Below are 19,430 nucleotides of genomic sequence, written 5' to 3' on the forward strand. Positions count from 1 at the left end.
CCCCCAATCCCTGCCAGCAGACTGAATTCACGCTGTTCCTGCAGCTCCTTTTATATGAGCATGTTGGGCCCTGATTGGCTGCTTCCCTGCAGCCTCTTTCTGATTAGCTGCATCCCATGCAGCCGCTGTAAGCTTCTCCTCTATTGCTTTTTTGGGGACAGGGTGCGGCAGGACTGCCAGCCTTCCAGCAGGGGGTGTCCAGGTCACATATACCCCATCAGAATGATAAACAGTAACATCCATCAATAAAACCATTTTGTAATATGTACAGTTGGGTGTGAACTATTGAATAGTGAATAATAGCTACTCCCTTTGTGTACATAGTTACTGCACCACTAGTATTTTAATGGACACTCTGTGCTTAAAAATCAGTCCTAATTTTGTGTTGGTTTGTGAAATTGCATGTGCACATCCACCCTATCCCTCCATTCTAATGCCTTGGGCTATCCTTGTGAGCAGGCACGCACTGAAATATCCAGTACGCTGTTAATTCTTTTACATTTCAATATCTGCTTTTTCATAAGCCAGGGAGGCTGAGCAGCAGGATGAAGCAGTGCGTAAACACAAGCTCACAGTCATAATTACCCTACTGTCAAAGGGAATTTCAGTGGTACACATTTGCAGCCAGGTAGGCTAATATTTCAATGCTCACCCACCTGTAATGGGTACAAATCACCAAGTACAAATTAGCATGGAATCATTTACTGTTAAACAGAAAAGCTGACCTATTTCATAGGATTAGGATGAGATCTACATCTACTATTGTGAAGTGAATCTGCTGTGATATGATGTAAAATAGCAGCAATTCAGCTGTGACACAGAAGAAAATACTTTTCTTCAAGGTGATAATTTTCCTTTCAGAATTTTTTTATTAAACAACCAAATGAGAAATGCCCTGAAAAGGCAGTTTAATGGAGATCAGAATTCAAGTCTGTTCAGCTTTTAAATTAGGTAATTAACAACAATCTGAACAGAAGAAATCATTTTGTCCACACTGTGATTCTTATGATCTATTATTACTTGAAATAGACCAAAATTGAAATACACAAACAAGAAGATACTCATGACTAATCAGACAATTCACAGACCTGACTATGAAAATGCAAAACTTCAGGTGTGTTATTTGCCACTCCAATTAATAACAAGAACACAGTTGTCTGAGAGTTGCTCTCAATGCATTGTCACCACGACATTGTCAGCACTACTGAATCACACAACTCTCAGGAGCAAGGGGAAACAGAGATGCTAAAAGAAGATCAGTCAGTATTTTCCTGCATTATTTGAATGTGTTAAACGAAATCTAGCAGTAAGCATAAAAGCAAAGTGCAAAACGGAAATCTAGAAGAAACCATCTAAACTAAATCTCAAAACCAAATGGCCACTGACCTGAACTTTAAAACTAAGACCCACCTCTGTAATAAAGTTAGAGAGAAGCAGAATCATACTTTTTGGAGTGTTTTCGCCTATGAGTCTTCCGCACCTGATATTTCCTGATTTTGCTGTACAACTGAAAGGCACTACTGAAATTCAGCCCTGTAGAGAGGAGCCTCAAAACAGGGTTTAATTAACACTTAAGCAGTGCACATGCCTATTGCATAGGAGAGAATATCACTTACAGTGAACTGATCCCTCTGGTCATTCAGCTCAGATATTTGACATATATTATATATCTATCCATCCATCTATCAGTCTTATTATAGAGCTATATACAAGGATATTCAGATCCACAGGGCAAAGCTCAAGTTCTGATACTCTGTTCTCCCTCTCTGCATATCTTTCATGATGATGCTATATGCATCTATTCATACAGGGAGAGCAGAATAGTGGAGCTGAGAGCTGTCTTGAGGATCTTACAGGATTTTTTTGGCTTGTTTTAGGGTGGCAGTTGGGGGTCCATAAAAGTTCACTCTGGTGAAGAGAGCATGTTAGAATCAAGATATCATGTGGCACTGAGAGGAAGACTTTGCCTCTAGATGTTTTTTGCATAAGATCCAGTCCTCCAAAGCTAAACTCTCATAAGTAAGTCTTACTGACAAGAGTAGTCCTATTGACTTCAAAAGAACTACTGAGGTGAGCAAGGCTTGCAGGATTGAGTCTTGATATTGGGGGGGGAGGGGAGGGTGAGAAAATTATTTATGTCTAAAATAAAGGGTTAAATAATTCTAAAGGATCACTACACTGAAATTTAGAAATGCCCCTTCACAGAGTACATAAATACAACTGAAAACCAGATGTATAGGAGCAGTAAGTCAGTGTGTGATTTCACATTTCTTTTAATAATCTGTTTTGTCCATGCTCTATCTATATTGCATATTTAAAATACTTTTACTTGACTAGCAATTAGCTAAAATGTAGCCAATTACAGACCTCGCTGACGTTTGATTTAATACTATCTCATGGGCAAATATACTGAGGATCCACAGCTGAAAGAAATAAAAGTATTCAGCAACTGGGGCAAATATAACTACAAGTGTGTGAATACAGCGAGAAATGTCCCTATAGTAATTCTAGCAGATAGCATAAGGTATCTGCTAGAATTACAACCAAGTAACGGAAAATTTTAAACAAGAAACATGAAACAAGAATAACATACGTCATTCAGTTAGCATTTCTCTCTCCAAACAGCTCAATCTTTATTATAGGTTATATCCTCACAGAATTACAGCACTGTAGATACTGACTGCAAAGGGAAATGAAATCGAGTATGGTTTGTGGATGATTTAACTTGAATTTCCTTTTCAGCTAGACACATGTGGTTTAGTCCCTTTGAATGATGGTATTTTTTTAGACTCTTGGCTCTATGACGTGTTGCTAGTAAGTAACTCATTTGGACTACAAAATATTGTACTCTGTACCTCATCTGAGACAAAATAACTAGAGAAAGCAGAGACACAGACAGACACTGATCCTGAAGTGCATGGATTGGATCAGCTATCAGATATCTGCATGAGTAAATCAAGGGAGAGAATTTAGATCCCCAAAGTCAAGCTTCTTTGCCTAAAGTTAGGTAGCTAGATCCATATTTAATAATATAAATAAGTAGCTTGATGTTTAGAAGTACTTAGCACTTACTTCAGTGGAAGCAGCAGATGTACAGCACCTCTGAAAATAAGTAGAACTTATATAGGTGCTTAAACGGCAAATTAGGTGTCTAACTTTAGACACCCACCTTTAAAAATATTTGGCTTTAGGTTGTAGAACTGATCAATGAAATTGTTTTTAATTGTTCACTTTATTAATATAACTTCATAAGTAAAGTTTTATAAATGAAACTACATTCATTCATAAAACCAGGGACCCCAATAACTGGCTAATTGAGTTTCACTTGCAATCCAATTGCTGCTTAAATCACTGACACTTGCACTGTTTCAACATTGTAACTTCCACTCACTGTTTATCATTCATTATACTTGTGTATATTGGAACTTCTGTTCGCTGTTTGCCATTCCTTACACTTGTCCATATTGTAATTCAAACTCCATTTTAACTTGTCCCAAACTCCATTTTAAAATGCTCACTCCATTTTGTAAAAGCTTGCTGCAACCTTCATTTTTGCAAAATCCTGCTGTAATCTTATTAGTTTAGTTCAGATGTGTGAATGAGGTATGTATGGATGATGGAATCAACCTCCAGCCCCAGCCTGTCCTGATGAAATAAAGTGTAAATACCAACGACTGAAGATGCAGACAACAGCCCTGACAAAGCAAAAAGAGTCCACCCTAAAAAGAAAAGAACAAAAGTACAACTGAAGAAACATCAAAGCCAGGTCCCAAGCTGAAAGTCATGTCTGTAATTGATGGGTGATCAACCACACTGAACCCAGAGGCATCATGACACAGCAAGTCCTACAGACTCTGGATTCAAACTAAAGCCTACAAAAAGGATGGATGAGATGGAAGACTTTGGAGGGTAACATTCTGCTGCCAACATGGAAGGGCATCGGTGCATGCCCAACAGAGACCCAGCTCTTCCTTGTGCCCGGCTTTCCTGGCCAGTTAGCCGCCACAAGCTACGAACCCAAGCCACGAACTCAAGCTACATTCAGGACTGGTAACTATCTAGCAGCTGCAGAACACTTGGGTGGGGTGTGTGTGCGTGTGCGTGTGCGCATAGGTATTAGATATTACTGGTCATAAATCAAACTGTGTTATAATAAACGTGACATCTTGTCTTGTCCCCTGAAACGATCCTGTGTAATTTTGTCTGCATAACATGGTAAGCCTGTTCCCCTGGTATTTGGATCAAGTTTTTGGTTTGGCATATGAGATATATAGGACCTGTTCACAAAATTTGGATCCAAGTGCAAACTTTTGAATACAGTACTCCCAATTTCAGAGGTGTTTGTATCCAGGTTTTTTCTTTCTGCCCATCTCCAGGGCCAAATCCTGAGGATCTTACTTAGGGCCTCATCCAGCAAAGCATTTCATTAAGTACTTTGGGCTTATGCTTAACTTTGGGCACATGAGTACTCCCACTGAAGGCACCGTCGTTAATGGAACTGTTTAAGTGTTTCACTGGACCAGGGACTAAGAGCTTGTCTACACAAGGAAATCGATTGGAATAGTTATTGTGGAAAAACTGTGTGTGTGGACTCTTCCAATATAAGAGTGTCTATATAGGGAGGTATTCCGGAAAAGCTATAGCACTTTAAATTTACACCTTATCTTACTTCAGAATTGCTTCTCTATGTAGACAAGCCCTAAATTTTTACTCAAACTCAAGAACGGGACGGCTAATATATGAAGACCTCCATTTTATGATCTGACTAGTAAACCTTATTTAATAAGGACCCAAGACCATAAACACAACACAGCAATACCCATCTTTGCCTGTATGATCTACGGACAAAACAGAACAATTTACTTTGGTGAATCATTTAAAAATACAAAGATGCCAGCTTTTTAACTGTTTAAAGAATGCATGATCTTTACTGCATTAATAAGCGCTGTAAAATGTTATATTGTGCATGTATGACAAACATGAGCAATGGTGAATTATCACTTGGTTTTTACATACTGAAATTCCAGCACTGTGAGAGAAGTGCAGATATTGATACACAAAACAGGCTGTCATTTGTACTTTATCTGTATAATTTATGCTAAAAGATGCACTGGTGTGGTAGTAATTTGAATAGAATCTGACATTATGAGTCTCTCAATGAAATGTACAGAACATAATTTAATTTTCATTTATTTCTGTTTGTTTTTGAAATTTAAATATACTATTACAAGAATACATAGAGCATATTTGTGCTCATGGGAAATTAAGTATGAGAATAACATTATGCTCTTTTCCTTATGGTTTATTTTTTTCAAAATACCTTTTGAAATTAAAAATAATTAAATGCAGAAAGCTATCAGCGTTTCCAGTATTTGGGGTCTCAGGGCATATGGTCTCTCGTGGCTCCTTGACTATTTATTTAATCATGCCATAAGAAGTGGGTAAAGGATAGGGACATTTTGGTCTCTAAGGTCATTTGCATAAAAACTATTTTATCATCCATATGTAATTACTTGGTTATTTATGCAACTATTCTTTATTTTTCTTTTGGGAGATCGGGTTGCTGCTCTTTGGACCACACTATGTTGGTGACCATTGCAAGTGAAATACAGAAATTATTCTAAACCAATTATAATAAAAATAAATAAATCCAGATATGATTTGTGGCCTACAGGAAGTTGTATAATTTACTACTTTCAGTCTATTTTAATAAGGTATGTCTATTCAGAGATGCATTTCTCTTTCTCAGGTTCAGCAGTCAGGATTGTGGCAAACTCTCCTTAGGAATTAGTAAAAAATGTTACTGGTCTTGGAGGGGATCCCTTTCTTCCCGCAGATGCACAGCAGGATGGCCATTACTTACGCATCAAGAAAATTCTTCCAGATGCTGGAAGGGTTGTAGTAAGTAGCAATGAGAGTTAGGGAGGGCTGTAGGGGATTCAGTTATTAGAAATAAAGGTAGCGGGGCTTGAGAAGAGACATTGTGAAATGATTAAATATCAATGGAATACAGCAAAAACCCGATGGATAGAAACCAGAAAGGATAGATTAAGTTGATGAGATTCTGGACAAAGTCAATGAGTTACATTAACTCCATTGGAATTATACAATATATTTATCAATAATTAGAGGAGGACATAGTGGCAGGGATGAGATAGACCCTTCCAGCACTCTGTATAAAAGGGCATGTGGAGTAGAAGAAAAACTACCCAACATCACCCACTGTGATCATTTATTCATAAAGGAGTAAAGGATTAGCAACTCAAGGGCTAATCCATCCATTCCAGTCTGATGTAGAATTTGTATCAACAATACCTTATGGCTAAATGGTATTAAAAAGGTGGCTGCTAGATTTAATATGACCTGCGCCACATGGTTTATTCAGTTTTAGGAAGAGATTATCAACAGTGCTACTAAATCTGTTTGTTTTCCATATCCATGTCTGAAATTAGGCTAATCAGAGTCAAGGAGATATGAGCCCTCTAGATATTATCAGAATTGCTTTGCTTTAATCTTCTCAGTAATCACTCCTAAATATGGGAGATTAAATCTCTGTCAGTAGCTTGCAAGATTATCAGTGTTGAATGACAGTTTATTGAACAGGATTTAATCAGTGCCCTGTTGAGCACACCTGGCAACTTACTCTCACAGAGGGCCCAATGTTTCCTCACTGTTCTGTACCAGACAAAACAGACATGATCCAGATACGTGATGTGGCCCAACACAATTCAGCACTGCATCAAGCTATACTGGCTGAAACTCAAAACCTAGAAGATGCTGCATTTGACCCCTGAGTGTATTGCTCTGAAATCTCAATAGCTGATTGCTCCAGATTGCTGGACAGAGGCAAGCCACAAAAGGTCTGCTGTTCAAGTTTCACAGAGCCTTTGATGGAGGCACAGAACACTTTCTATGCCTTTAACAGCAGATAAGAGGATAAGGCTTCAAAAATTTCAGTTGCTCAAGCTCTGCCAAGACTTCCACCACCAATGTTCTGGTCACCTTCTATCTTGCTTTATTTGTTGCAAATCATGTGTAAAGCCATTGTGCCCCAGAGTGAAAGACAGGCAAGAAGGCATTTGGGGTTACTGCATTGGTGGTTGTAAACAGCAAGTATTGCAAAATCCCACCTGGCCTTTGATACTGTGGTCTGTCAGCAAACCAGTAGTTCACTACAGCTCTCTGGAAATTTTCAGGTTCTATAAACAACCCCATCAAAATAAGTCCCTCATCCAACCAGGATAGAAATATTTCAGCCTCAGGTAGGAATTATTTTGCTCCATGTTATTTTCAGGACCAGATGAATTCCCAGGTATACTCAGCTTCTCCTGGCATAAACTCAGGCACAGAACAACAGAAACAAAATGTGGACTGGGAGGGAGGTAACAAAGGAGAAAAGTAGCTGCAACCTCCCGTCTGCTGAAGTGGACCTGCAGGCAGAACACCCCAGAAACAGGCAGTGTTGGCAGGGGAAGGAACATAGCCAGGGTAGAAAGGAAATGAGCAATTTCAATGAATTCCTGTTGCCCTCCCACACTGAAAACCCAGAGGGATACTGGGGTGGAATCCCCCAGGGGAATAATGGCTCAGTCCACTGCAGAGGATATACATTATACCTACTGTGTTGGCAGGGTTGAATCTGGCTCACATGTTATTCTAAAGGAAGATAATTTTCCTTCCTTAAGTACTGTGAGAAATAACACTAGTCAAAAAAACTATTCAGTCCAAAGACTTAGTACCTTTTCCAGAACAGGGCCAGTGCCCAGTGCTGTAAAATGTACAACTTGATATTTTATTACGGATCTGTTCTCACCAGTAGTGTTCTTATCATTAGTGACAACAGGAGTTACACGCATGCACAGAGCGGGGAAACTGACCCAAAAGTACTCAGCCTCAGGGACCTCAAAAACTAAACCGAAACCAAAATAACCCCCAAAACCTCTAGGACAAAAGTGAGAAAGATCTATGACAAAATGGTCTCTGACCTTATGAATGACAATTGTTTCTTTCACATAATAAATAGTTTGCTGTCATGAGCAGGTAAGGAGCAGAATTTTAAATCTATATGTAGAGTCTTTCATCTGCATTGTAGCTCCTAAAGAAACCCTTTCTCATACAATCTTAAAAGTATCACTTTGTAACAAAGCTCACTACTCATTGGGTAAGTTTGCATGACTAGGTTATACAAAGATCACAAACATAGTGGTAGTTTGTTGTTATTATTGATTTATAGTTTCAAATAGCTACTGATATGCCTAACAACAACTGAAATATGAGCCCATGAATTTGATGCAGGGTTTCCCTCATTTTTTAAATGAGGGATATTTAATTTGTAACCATGCGGGATTAAACTCTAGGATGGCATTTTGGGAGGGTGAGGAGAAAAAGCTTTAGGCAGCAGGTATTATAAGCTAGCATGGTTCTTTTTAGATGGCAGAAAGGGAAAAAATCCTTTACGAATCACCTAGAAACATCACCAGAGAAACTACTTGAGCTGTTAGTTAATGGTAAAACAAAACATTTCCTACCCATTAAAGTAAAAATCATGTATTGAATCTGACTCCAGAGATGATGCAGTATGATAAGAAAAGCCAAAACTGATATGCAGAATGCTAACTCCTGTGAGGAAATAAGAAGAATGCTTCACTAACGTTGTCATAGTAAACTGCGCTGGTCAACTCTGGGTTTGATGAAGAGATTCAGTTTTCAGAACACTTTTTTCAGTTATTCTTTTACATGTCATTATTTAACTTAAGAGCTTGGTGAAAACAGGGACATGATGAAAATACCCAGTCTCTATTTGGTTTATCAATGACTCTAGAAACTATGCCAGATTGGTCTTTGTTAAAATCACAGGCCGAAAATAAACTAAAGTTTGCCTACTTAACATGATCACTGCCACATGGCAGAAGCCGTTTTACATATGACCTCGCCATTTCTCTTAGTTCCAGCACTGCTTCACCACTCTTCCACTAAAAATCACATTCCCACCAACCCTTCTGACCTACAATACCATGACTACCCACCTTCCTTTGTGGATCTCACCCATAATTCTTCCCAGCCCCAGAACCACACCCCCATTATTTGCTCACCTGCTGTCCCTCCAGCAATGTACATACGCATCATACTTATTTCCAACAGATATTGAAGCATGGTAACCAGTACACAATGATTCGCAACCATCAGGAATTGTCACAAATCTAAAAAAATATTCTTTTCCCCTTGTTTACTCTTATAATTCTACTTTCCTTAATTGCTTCAGTTTGCTTCATTGGTTTGCTTGAAAGCCACTGCAGTAGGTTTTCCAAAAAGTAAAAGTCATATGAAACATTTATTTCTGCTATTTTACTGCTCCAGATAAATAAAGGCCTGAAACTACAGTCCTTACACAGGCAAATCAACAACTAAGGTAAGTAAATGGCTATTTTACCTGAGTGTGGAGTGCAGGATGGGGCCCTAATTCTTTGTAACAGTTCTGTTGAAACAATAGCAACAAGAAGTTCCACTTTGAATATTGCCTGCTTTTGCCATCTTGTCTGGAACACACTTAAGACAACGTTGTCATGGTAGATTTCATAATTTTAAAAATATTTTTATTCTACTCTTGTTTACAAATAAAATCCTGGCCTGGAAGGATTAACACTGAAAACTGTAGGCCAAATTTAGACTTCATTATGACTGACATCAATGAAAATCTTTCTACTGACTTCAATGGTTATTGGATTGGGCCCTCAGTCATTAGAGCTCTGTCCCGGTACACCATATCTGAATTTACTCTTGTTTCTTTATCTTTTTTCCCCCCGCCACACACTGGTTTATCGTTGTAGGGTTGCTCATGAGCGCCAAACTGCTGACACTGATTTTTTAATTTTTTTTTTAATTTTAAGAAAAAACATAGCACTGAAGTATTTGCGACATACATGCACAGGCACACGACATACACGGCACACACAAGCATGCACACAAGTAATCTTCAAAAACAGGAGGTCTACATCTTCAAAAACCTACATCTCTTGAGTTCGGCACCCAGAAATGGAGACATTCCAAATTAATGGATACTTTTTAAATTTAGGCCTTAACCAATTTACACATACAAATGCAGGCGCATGTGTGTTGTGCAAATTTTTCACATGTCCCTCAGCTCCACTCCATGAATCTTTGGTCCATTAAGAATTACATGGACTTTACAAACAAACAGAGAGGAAAAAGTCAAATTTGGGGTCTGCCAACTCTGAGAGTGTCCTTTTAAGAAGAAATATAAAAAACACATGACATCCCATTATTCCATCAATATTGATGTCATAATAGTGATATGCTAATACAGGGCTAGCATTTCTGATGTTCATACTGATCTTTGATCATATTGTAAACACTCTTGAAAGAAAACTTTTGGAACAGTTATTTACAATGCAAAATTGATTTAAATCACACCATGCTTTTAGAATTGCTGTCAGACAAACAAAAGAATCCTGATGCTTGCATAGCCCACTGTGCATAGAGAAAAGGCTAACCAAGAGCAACCGTACACTCCAGATGTGTGACAGATACAGCAGTAAAACTACAGTAGATAAGTCTGAAGCAACAGCTGCCTATGCAATAGTTGTAAAATTGCATGTGACATACAGACTCAGATTGTCAACATTACATGAAGGTAACGGTATGGATTTCTTTGCCACTAATGTGTAAATACCCTGATGTGTGCAGACATGGCCAATTAGACACGTGGCTGACATCTAACTGACTGCATGCATGAGCGCCTCAGGCATTTGCTTCCACATATTGGGTGCACTGGCACATAAGTTAGGCACAAGCAAATATGTGCACACCACTGTGGATTCCTAAGTTTGAGAGTCTGGCCCACAATACTTTTTTAATCAAATGTATTAATTTACAGGCTTTATTGAAATCACACTGAGTTGTATTTCCATATTTCTGAGATAATGGTTTGCCTCTGCATTTTTTTAAAAACAAATTTTCCGTCAATATTATATTCCAGTTGGACCCCGGCTGCATGCAAATACACTTTGAGAGATCATTAACACTAACCTGGGAAGTAGCTGCAGTTGTGCTAGTTTCCTTACCACTCCCAGGTACACGCTCATTGCTTGTTGCGGCTTCTGTAGTTTCTGCCTTCTTTACGTTCATTTCCAGAGAAACAGATGGCCCTACTTGGCCCAACCCATCACTCAGCTGGGTCATACTTGGGCTGCTTGCTTGCCGAGATTTGGCCTTATACCAACTAGGGTAAAACAAGGGATCGATGGTTTCTGCTGTTGATGGCATTTGTGTTTCAGACTCTGCAGTCTGTCGACCACCACTTGGCACCACCTCACCCTTCATCAGGATAGATAAAGTAAAAACAAACAAAAAAAAAACACACAAGCAGAGTGTACTATGTTACCTTCCTGTGTTCAGCCCATATTTCTCTGCATGCCAGGTTTGTTTTTATCTCACTGCAAAGAATTTATTGTTTGAGGTCCAAAAGAATGATAACTGAAATACAGAGCAAAAGTGTGTAGCATTTGGATAGTATATCTATGGAAAATACAAATACAAATCCTGCAGCCCCACTCAGCAAAACTTCCCATTAGTTTCAGAGGGAACCTTGGTTGAGAAAAGACTGAAGGAGATGTTCCTTTTATTAATTTCATTACACACTTTGGGCCTGATTCTCTTCTCAAGTATAAATTAGGAATAACTCCACCAAAGTCAATGAAGTCACATTATAGTAAAAAATGGTCTGAGAGAAGAATGAGGTCCTTTATTTTTGAGATATTACCTAAAAACTATCCAGTGTACAGAAATGTCTAAGTGCCAATCTGGAGGTTCTTACTCAGAGTTAACTGAGCTCATACTCAGGTGAACACCCATCTCTGTTTAATCACTGAGCTAAACTATACTACACAATGCATAAGAACTTCTAGTACTGGCCTCAGACATTGAAGATGATATATGTGGGGTCTGACCCACTGCCCACTGAAGTCAATTGGAGTCTTTTAAATCACTTCCTTGGGTTTGCGACTGGGACAATAATTTATTTTTTAAAATAAATATACAGAATTGTATCATTCAACATTGATTCTGTTGACATGAGCAGGTAGAATAAACAGACTATAATGACAACAGAGATAAATGCTTGCCCACCACATGACTGTTTATATATAATAGATTACTGTAATTATACCTTATCAATGACAGGAGCAACTGACAGAACTGCACCGTCTCTATCAACGTCTTTCCAGACTAGTCAACTGCAGGTTTTGACCGCATGGTACCATTAGTACAGATGACTAGATATAACAACATTTTTACTTTGCTTTCCCCTAGGCCAACAGGAAAAAGCTAAACTGCAAGCATCCTGAACATTGCATCCCTCACATGCCAGTCTGATCAACTCATAATGGCTTTTTTAAATTACTGATGGGCTAGACCAGCATGTCTCTATATTCTTTTTAGCTCAGGAGGTGTTGGACTTCACAAAATTATGAGGCAGTTCAGTTTATAATTAGGCCTGGTCTACATATGAAGTTGCACTAGTTTAGTTAAACTGGTTTAGTTTAATTAGTGCAACTCTGCATCTGAACACTCTGAAATCAGTTTAAATTTGCTTATTTAGATTAAGTTGGTAAAGAATCAAGTTAAATAGATATATGCCATTTCTAAACTGATTTAAGAATATCCACAGAGAATAGGCATGAACCTGTGTAAGCCCTCAAATAGATCAAAGAAGGAATAAATCTAGATCATTTATTTCCCCCGTCTCCCTTCTGCTACTGTTAAATCAGAACTTTGCCATAAACATGGACTCTTTATTTGCTTCCTTGTTTGTGCACTACCGTCAATGTGCTAGAGTAAGGACTTAACTGGAGCTGCAGAAGAGATGAATTTGTCCTGCTTGGTAAGTTAATTGCTGATATTGATAGCTGAAGGAGATTAGCAAGTATTGTTTTGGTGCAGATCTCACAAAGTATCAGTCATTGGTGTTTTATTTTAATTGTATTCCAGGAGAGAAAGTACAAAGATATAAAAGATATCCTAAATACATGGCTTCAAATATAAAGATATTTCAAATCCAGAACATGTTTGGGCTGCCATTTCATAACAAGCAGCCTGACTTCTCTGTATCTAACACGGAGACATGAACTTCTAAATGATATCCCCGACCCCAGTGACAAGACCACCAAGGGAAGGTAAATGTCATTCATAGGAACAAAAGATTAGTGAGGTCAGGTAATATGGCTAATGAACTCTTCAGAAGGCATGCTAAACGTGAAGTTCTCTTGGTATACATGTTTTTACTTCTCACCTCAGTTATTATAACTGTTAGTTTCTACTAAGCACAAGAACAAACCTCAAAACTGAGCATTGAGTTGTCAGTTCTTAAGGGTTTTAAGCCTTAATAACCAAATGTTCCTTGATTTACATAAGAGAACACCGTTGTTGTTTTTTTAAACCAATGAACTCACACACATACACAGCTTGAATATAAACAATGGCAGTAAAATCTTTGCTTTCTTCCTTGAATGAGCTATATTTTTGACATGTTTCTGACATATGTTTCAGCATCTATCGGGTCAGATTAGATCATTCATAGTGCTCTAGAATGGAGGAAACATTCAGCATAGCTGATAGGATGGAGAATGGTTGGGTGCAATTACCTGACTAACTGAGGCACCTGGTGATAATGATGGGGCTGGTTCAGTCTGAGGGTCTCCTGTTGTACTCTTGGGTTGTGAGTCTGGCTGAGATTGCTGGGATACTTTCTCAGCTACCTCTTCCTCCTCACCAGATGACTCTGTGCGGACTTCATCAAACTCTTCACCTTCCATCACATCCTCATCTTCCTCATCGCCCTCCTCCTCTAATAAACATTCACATAAGCACAGCACTAGGTTAACACAATAATACATGGGGTATGCTCTTTATACAACACAGAGATTTAGAAATATGAAGTTACTATGGTAACTATACAGTAGGTCTATTGATAGCGAAAAGGGACCCAAAGTGACATTTTTTTCAAGGGACAGTACAACTTGTGCTTTAATTCCAGCTGATGCTCATAAGGGCAAGACTGAAATCTGCCCTGGATGCATGCAAAAGGAAGGAAGATGATGCAAGAGAGAGACAGAAACCAAGGAGGAGCCGTCTCCCCACACGTTGCATCTCTGTGCACAGGCCTTGAGCGCAAGGACTGGGCAAGCCGGCCAGAGCTACCAACAGTGTAGGCTCCCCACAGGTGCTGGAGACAGGCACACAGACTGTATTCTGCCACAGGGTGTTGCAGCAGTTGCATTCCCCCTGCCTGAGGTAAAAAAGTAGAACTGTCGATTAATCGCAGTTAACTCACGCGATTAACTAAAAAAAAATGAATTGTGATTAATCACAGTTTTAATCACATTGTTAAAAATCCAAAAATATTTAATACATTTCAATTGGTATTCTGTTGTTTTCTACATTTTCAAATATATTGATTTCAATTACTACACAGAATACAAAGTGTACAGTGCTTACTTATATACACTGCTTATATTATTGATTACAAATATTTGCACTGTAAAATGATAAACAAAAGAAATAATATTTTTCAGTTCACCTCATACAAGTACTGTAGTGCAATCTCTTTGTCGTGAAAGTGCAACTTACAAATGTAGATTTTTTTTTTGTTACATAACTGCACTCAAACAAAACAATGTAAAATTTCAGAGCCTACAAGTTCATTCAGTCCTACATCTTGTTCAGCCAATTGCTAAGACAAACAAGTTTGTTTACATTTATAGGAGATAATGCTGCCCACTTCTTATTTACAATGTCACCAGCAAGTGAGAACAGGTGTTCGCATGGAACTTTTGTAGTCGGCATTGCAAGGTATTTACATGCCAGATATGCTAAACATTCGTATGCCTCTTCATGCTTCGGCCACCATTCCAGAGGACATGCTTCCATGTGTATGACGCTCGTTAAAAAATAATGCATTAATTAAATTTGTGACTGAACTCCTTGGGGGAGAATTGTATGTGTCCTGCTTTGTTTTACCTGCATTTTGCTATATATTTCATGTTATAGCAGTCTCGGATGATGACCCAGCACATGTTCATTTTAAGAATACTTTCACTGCAGATCTGACAAAACACAAAGAAGACTGTGAGATTGTGAGATCTCTAAAGATAGCTACAGCACTCGATCCAAAGTTTAAGAATCTGAAGTGCCTTCCAAAATCAGAGGGATGAGTTGTGGAGCATGCTTTCAGAAGTCTTAAAAGAGCAACTGTCCTAGGCGGAAACTACAGACCCCGAATCACCAAAACAGAAAATCAACTTTCTACTGGTGGCATCTGAATCAGATGATGAAAATGAACACGCATTGGTCTGCACTACTTTGAATTGTTATCAAGCAGAACCCGTCATCAGCATGGACGCACGTCCTCTGGAATGGTGGTTGAAGCATGAAGGGACATATGAATCTTTAGCGCATCTGGCACATAAATATCTTGCAAAGCCGGCTACAACAATGCCATGAGAATACCCTGTTCTCACTTTCAGGTGACATTGTGAACAAGAAGCAGGCAGCATTATCTCCTGCAAATGTAAACAAACTTGTTTGAGCCATTTGGCTGAACAAGAAAGAGGACTGAGTGGACTTGTAGGCTCTGAAGTTTTACATTGTTTTATTTTTGAATGCAGTTTTTTTTGTGCATAATTCTACATTTGTAAGCTCAACTTTCATGATAAAGAGATTGCACTACAGTACTTGCATTAGGTGAATTGAAAAATGCTATTTCTTTTGTTCTTTACAGTGCAAATATTTGTAATCAAAAATAAATATAAAGTGAACACTGTACACTTTGTATTCTGTGTTATAATTCAAATCAATATATTTGAAAATGTAGAAAACATCCAAAAATATTTAAATAAATAGTATTCTATTATTGTTTAACAGTGCGATTAATTGCGTGATTAACTGAGCAATTAATTGTTATTAATTTTTTTAATCACAGGATTAATCACAATTAATTTTTTAATCTCTTGACAGCCCTAGTAAATAGCCTCCAGAAGCTCCCCTAGGGCATAGGGTTGCCAGTTTTCTATCTGGAGAAAATTGAACACCCTTGCCCCACCCAATTCCCCTAGGCCATGCCCCTGTCCCAACCCTTCTCTGAGGCCCTGCCCTTGTTCACTCCATCCCCACCTCCATCTATCACTCAGTCTGCCCCACCCTTGCTCATTTTAACCAGTCTGGAGCAGAAGGTTGGGGTGCGGAAGGGGGTGAGGGCTCCAGCTGGGGGTGCGGACTCTGGGGTGGGACTGGGGATGAGGGGTTCAACATGCGGGGGATGGGCTTCGGGCTGGGGCCAAAGAGTTCAGAGTGTGGGAGGGGGCTCTGGGCTGGGGCAGGGGTTGGGGTGTGGGATGGGGTACAGGCTCTGGGCTGGGGGTGTGGGCTCTGGTATGGGGCCAGGGATGAGGTGTTTGGACTGCAGGAGGGGGCTTTGGGCTGGGACCGAGGAGTTTGGAGTGCGGGCAGGGGTTCAGGGATGGGGCAGGGGGTTGGGGTGCGGGCTCCAGAAGTGAGTTTGGGTGTGGGAGGGGACTCAGAGCTGGGTGAGGGGGGTTGGGGTGTGGACTCCAGGCAGCCGAGTTGGGGCAGGGGATTGAGGTGCAGGAGGCGGTCAGGGTGTGGGCTCTGGGCAGCCGAGCTGGGGCAGGGGTTTGGGGTGTGGGAGAGGGTGCAGGCTCTGGGAGGGAGTTTGGGTGCGGGAGTGAGCTCAGGGCTGGGGCTGGGGCAGGGATTGAGGTGCGGGGGGTTCAGGGTGCAGGCTCTGGGCGGCGCTTACCTCAGACAGCTCCCAGAAGTGGCCGGCATGTCTCTCTGTCTCCTAGGCACAGGGGTGGCCAGGTGGCTCAGGTCCGCATGCTGCCCCTGCCTGCAGGTGCCACCCCCGCAACCCCCATTGGCCATGGCTCCAGGCCAAGGGGAACTGCAGAGCTGGTGTTTGGGGCGGTGGCAGTGTGTGGAGTTTCCATGGCCGCCCCTGCGCCTAGGAGCCAGAGAGATATGCCAGCCGCTTCTGGGAACCACAAGGAGCTGGGTAGGGAGCCTACCTGCCTGCCCCACTGCGGGCGCCAATTGGACTTTTAATGGACAGGTCAGGAATATAAAATTAGCGGCTGAAGGGAAATTAGTAGATGTACTATATTTGGATTTATTAAAGCATGTGGCACAGTGTTCCATGAAATCTTCCTCTCAAAATCAGTTCAAATCAGCTTGGATATGAACACTGTCAGCATGGATTGAAGGACTGTAAAGGAAGTCTTATGATAGATGACAGACTATTAACTTGAAGGGATGTGTCTAGTGGGCAACCTCAGACATTTGTTTTAGTCCTGATCTCAAGTAACATCTTTGTAGAGGAAGGAATATTCAGCAAGTTAATAAAATCTGCATAGATTATACTAAATTGAGAGAAACCTTAAATACTAGCGAGTATACAGAATTAATATAAAGGGCCTAGAGTAATCAACAACATGGGAATTAAATGTCAACATGATATTCAACTAGGAAAAACACAAGGTAATACATTTAGGAAAAAATAATACAAAGCACAACTATTCAAGAGGAAGATGAAACCTGGTAAGCACTAATGCCAAAAGAGACTTGGAGGCGATAGCAGACAGCAAATTAGAAAAGAGTTTTCTGATCTCATTTACATTGGTGTAAATTTGGAGTATCTCCACTGAATACAAGTTTTTGTAGATGTATAATGGTCAGATCAGAAACTGACTCATTTTGTTTAGTTCTGGACAACCCATTGCAAGGAAGATATTGACAAACTGGAAGGAAGTCAGAGAAAAGCAATAAACAATTATCAGGGATTGGCAGGATGGACTTTTGAGGAAAGATTAAGAGAGTCAGATAAAGCTCTAATTTTAAGTTCATTTACATCTACATAAAACCATTCCAAAGGGTATAAATCAAAGCAGTATTTGTTCCAAGAAGGTCAAATGAAAATATTCTCAGGATACTGTTCCTAAATCAGAGCTTTTAAGGAATGATTGCTTGCTTGCTGCTGCTACTTCAATGGACCAGCCTTAACTCATTACTGAATTTAATTAAATCACCTATTTACAGTGTGGTAACAAAAACTATACATTTTGTTTTGCATAATCATACTATTCATCCTTACTACCATCAAACATTGTTCAGAGCTATCACAGTACTTCAGAGAAATAATCATGGACTGATGTTAAGAACAGATTAGACAAACATCTGTCAGGAATGGTCTAGATATACTTAATCCCTCCTTAGCATGGGAGGATGGTCTAGATGACCTTGAGGTCCCTTTCCTGCCCTACATTTCTATGATCCTATGATATATTAACTGTAGTTTCAAACTGATTGTATATTTTGTAAAGGTAGGAAGAGTCTTATCTTTCACTCAGGAAGATTTTGCAAAATCTTTTAATTGGCTTACATGTTTTGTATGAGTATAGAAGATACCAAGAACGAATTGCAAACTAGATAAAGCTATCACAGTGAGGAATGGTCTTATATACTGATACAAGAAGTCATCTTGAGCCTGATCTTGAAAGCCCTCTGAAAACAGAGGCCCCATTGACTTCAGTGGGAGTGTTAGATTTACGAGGAGTTCAGGATTTACCTCCTTATGTTGACACTATATATTAACATACATTCTAGTAATGGTGTTACCATCATACGAAATATAAATGTAACAGTAAAGCCCAAAGTTAGTAGGTAAAGTATAGAGGACCAGCTTTATGATTCTCTATATTTTAAGATGTTCAAGATTTTAAGAGAGAAATCTGTTTATTTCAACTATTCATACCCTCTGATTTCCCATCGTTTTGTAAGCTGAAACATAACGGTGCCCAGTTTGCATGCTACTTTGTTAAGCATAGAATAGTAACTGTATACTATTTCATCTATTCTGAAATATCAGACATACAAATGACACTAGTGGAGATCCCTAAATGTATAAGAAATAATGGCATCCTTGTTTGTCTTCATAAATGTATGATCTTGAACTCCATTTACATTTTCAATGAAATTTCTCTGATATAATTAAAAAGAAAAATATATTATTCATAGTTACTTTTATTAGTTTGCATTATTCTATTTCTTTAATAATTTCCTATATCAGACAGTCCATAAAGCTGCTGTTTCTAATTTTAATGACATACTAGTACATATACAGGCCCAATCCTACAACTCTTTTACATGAGTAATCAATGAGTAAGGGCTGAAAGATCAGGTCCTTAGGAAAGAACTACATCTATAGTAAAGGAAAATAAGAATCAACATGTTACATGATTCTAAACCATGGTGGGTATTACTTTTGATTATAATTTATATTAAATGATCTAGATACATTTGTGGATGGAGGAGAATATCTGATTTGAATTTTCCTTACATGG

At 39.2% G+C, this 19,430-nt stretch overlaps 1 protein-coding gene across 2 annotated transcripts in view; it reads right to left on the reverse strand.

Moving 5' to 3' along the window:
• Positions 1-19,430, reverse strand: part of TRIM55 (tripartite motif containing 55) — a 74,449-nt gene that overhangs the window by 21,965 nt on the left and 33,054 nt on the right. The window contains exons 9-11 of one of the 2 annotated variants that reach the window (XM_027823870.3): positions 13,659-13,861; positions 11,047-11,334; positions 9,431-9,475 (exon numbers count right to left, since the gene is read on the reverse strand). In XM_027823870.3, the coding sequence (XP_027679671.2) occupies positions 9,431-9,475; positions 11,047-11,334; positions 13,659-13,861 (536 nt within the window). The remainder of the gene's footprint in view (positions 1-9,430; positions 9,476-11,046; positions 11,335-13,658; positions 13,862-19,430) is intronic. The other variant, XM_037892513.2, reaches the window with a different exon arrangement.

Source organism: Chelonia mydas, chromosome 2 (assembly GCF_015237465.2).
Source record: "Chelonia mydas isolate rCheMyd1 chromosome 2, rCheMyd1.pri.v2, whole genome shotgun sequence".
Classification (NCBI taxonomy): Eukaryota; Metazoa; Chordata; order Testudines; family Cheloniidae; genus Chelonia; species Chelonia mydas.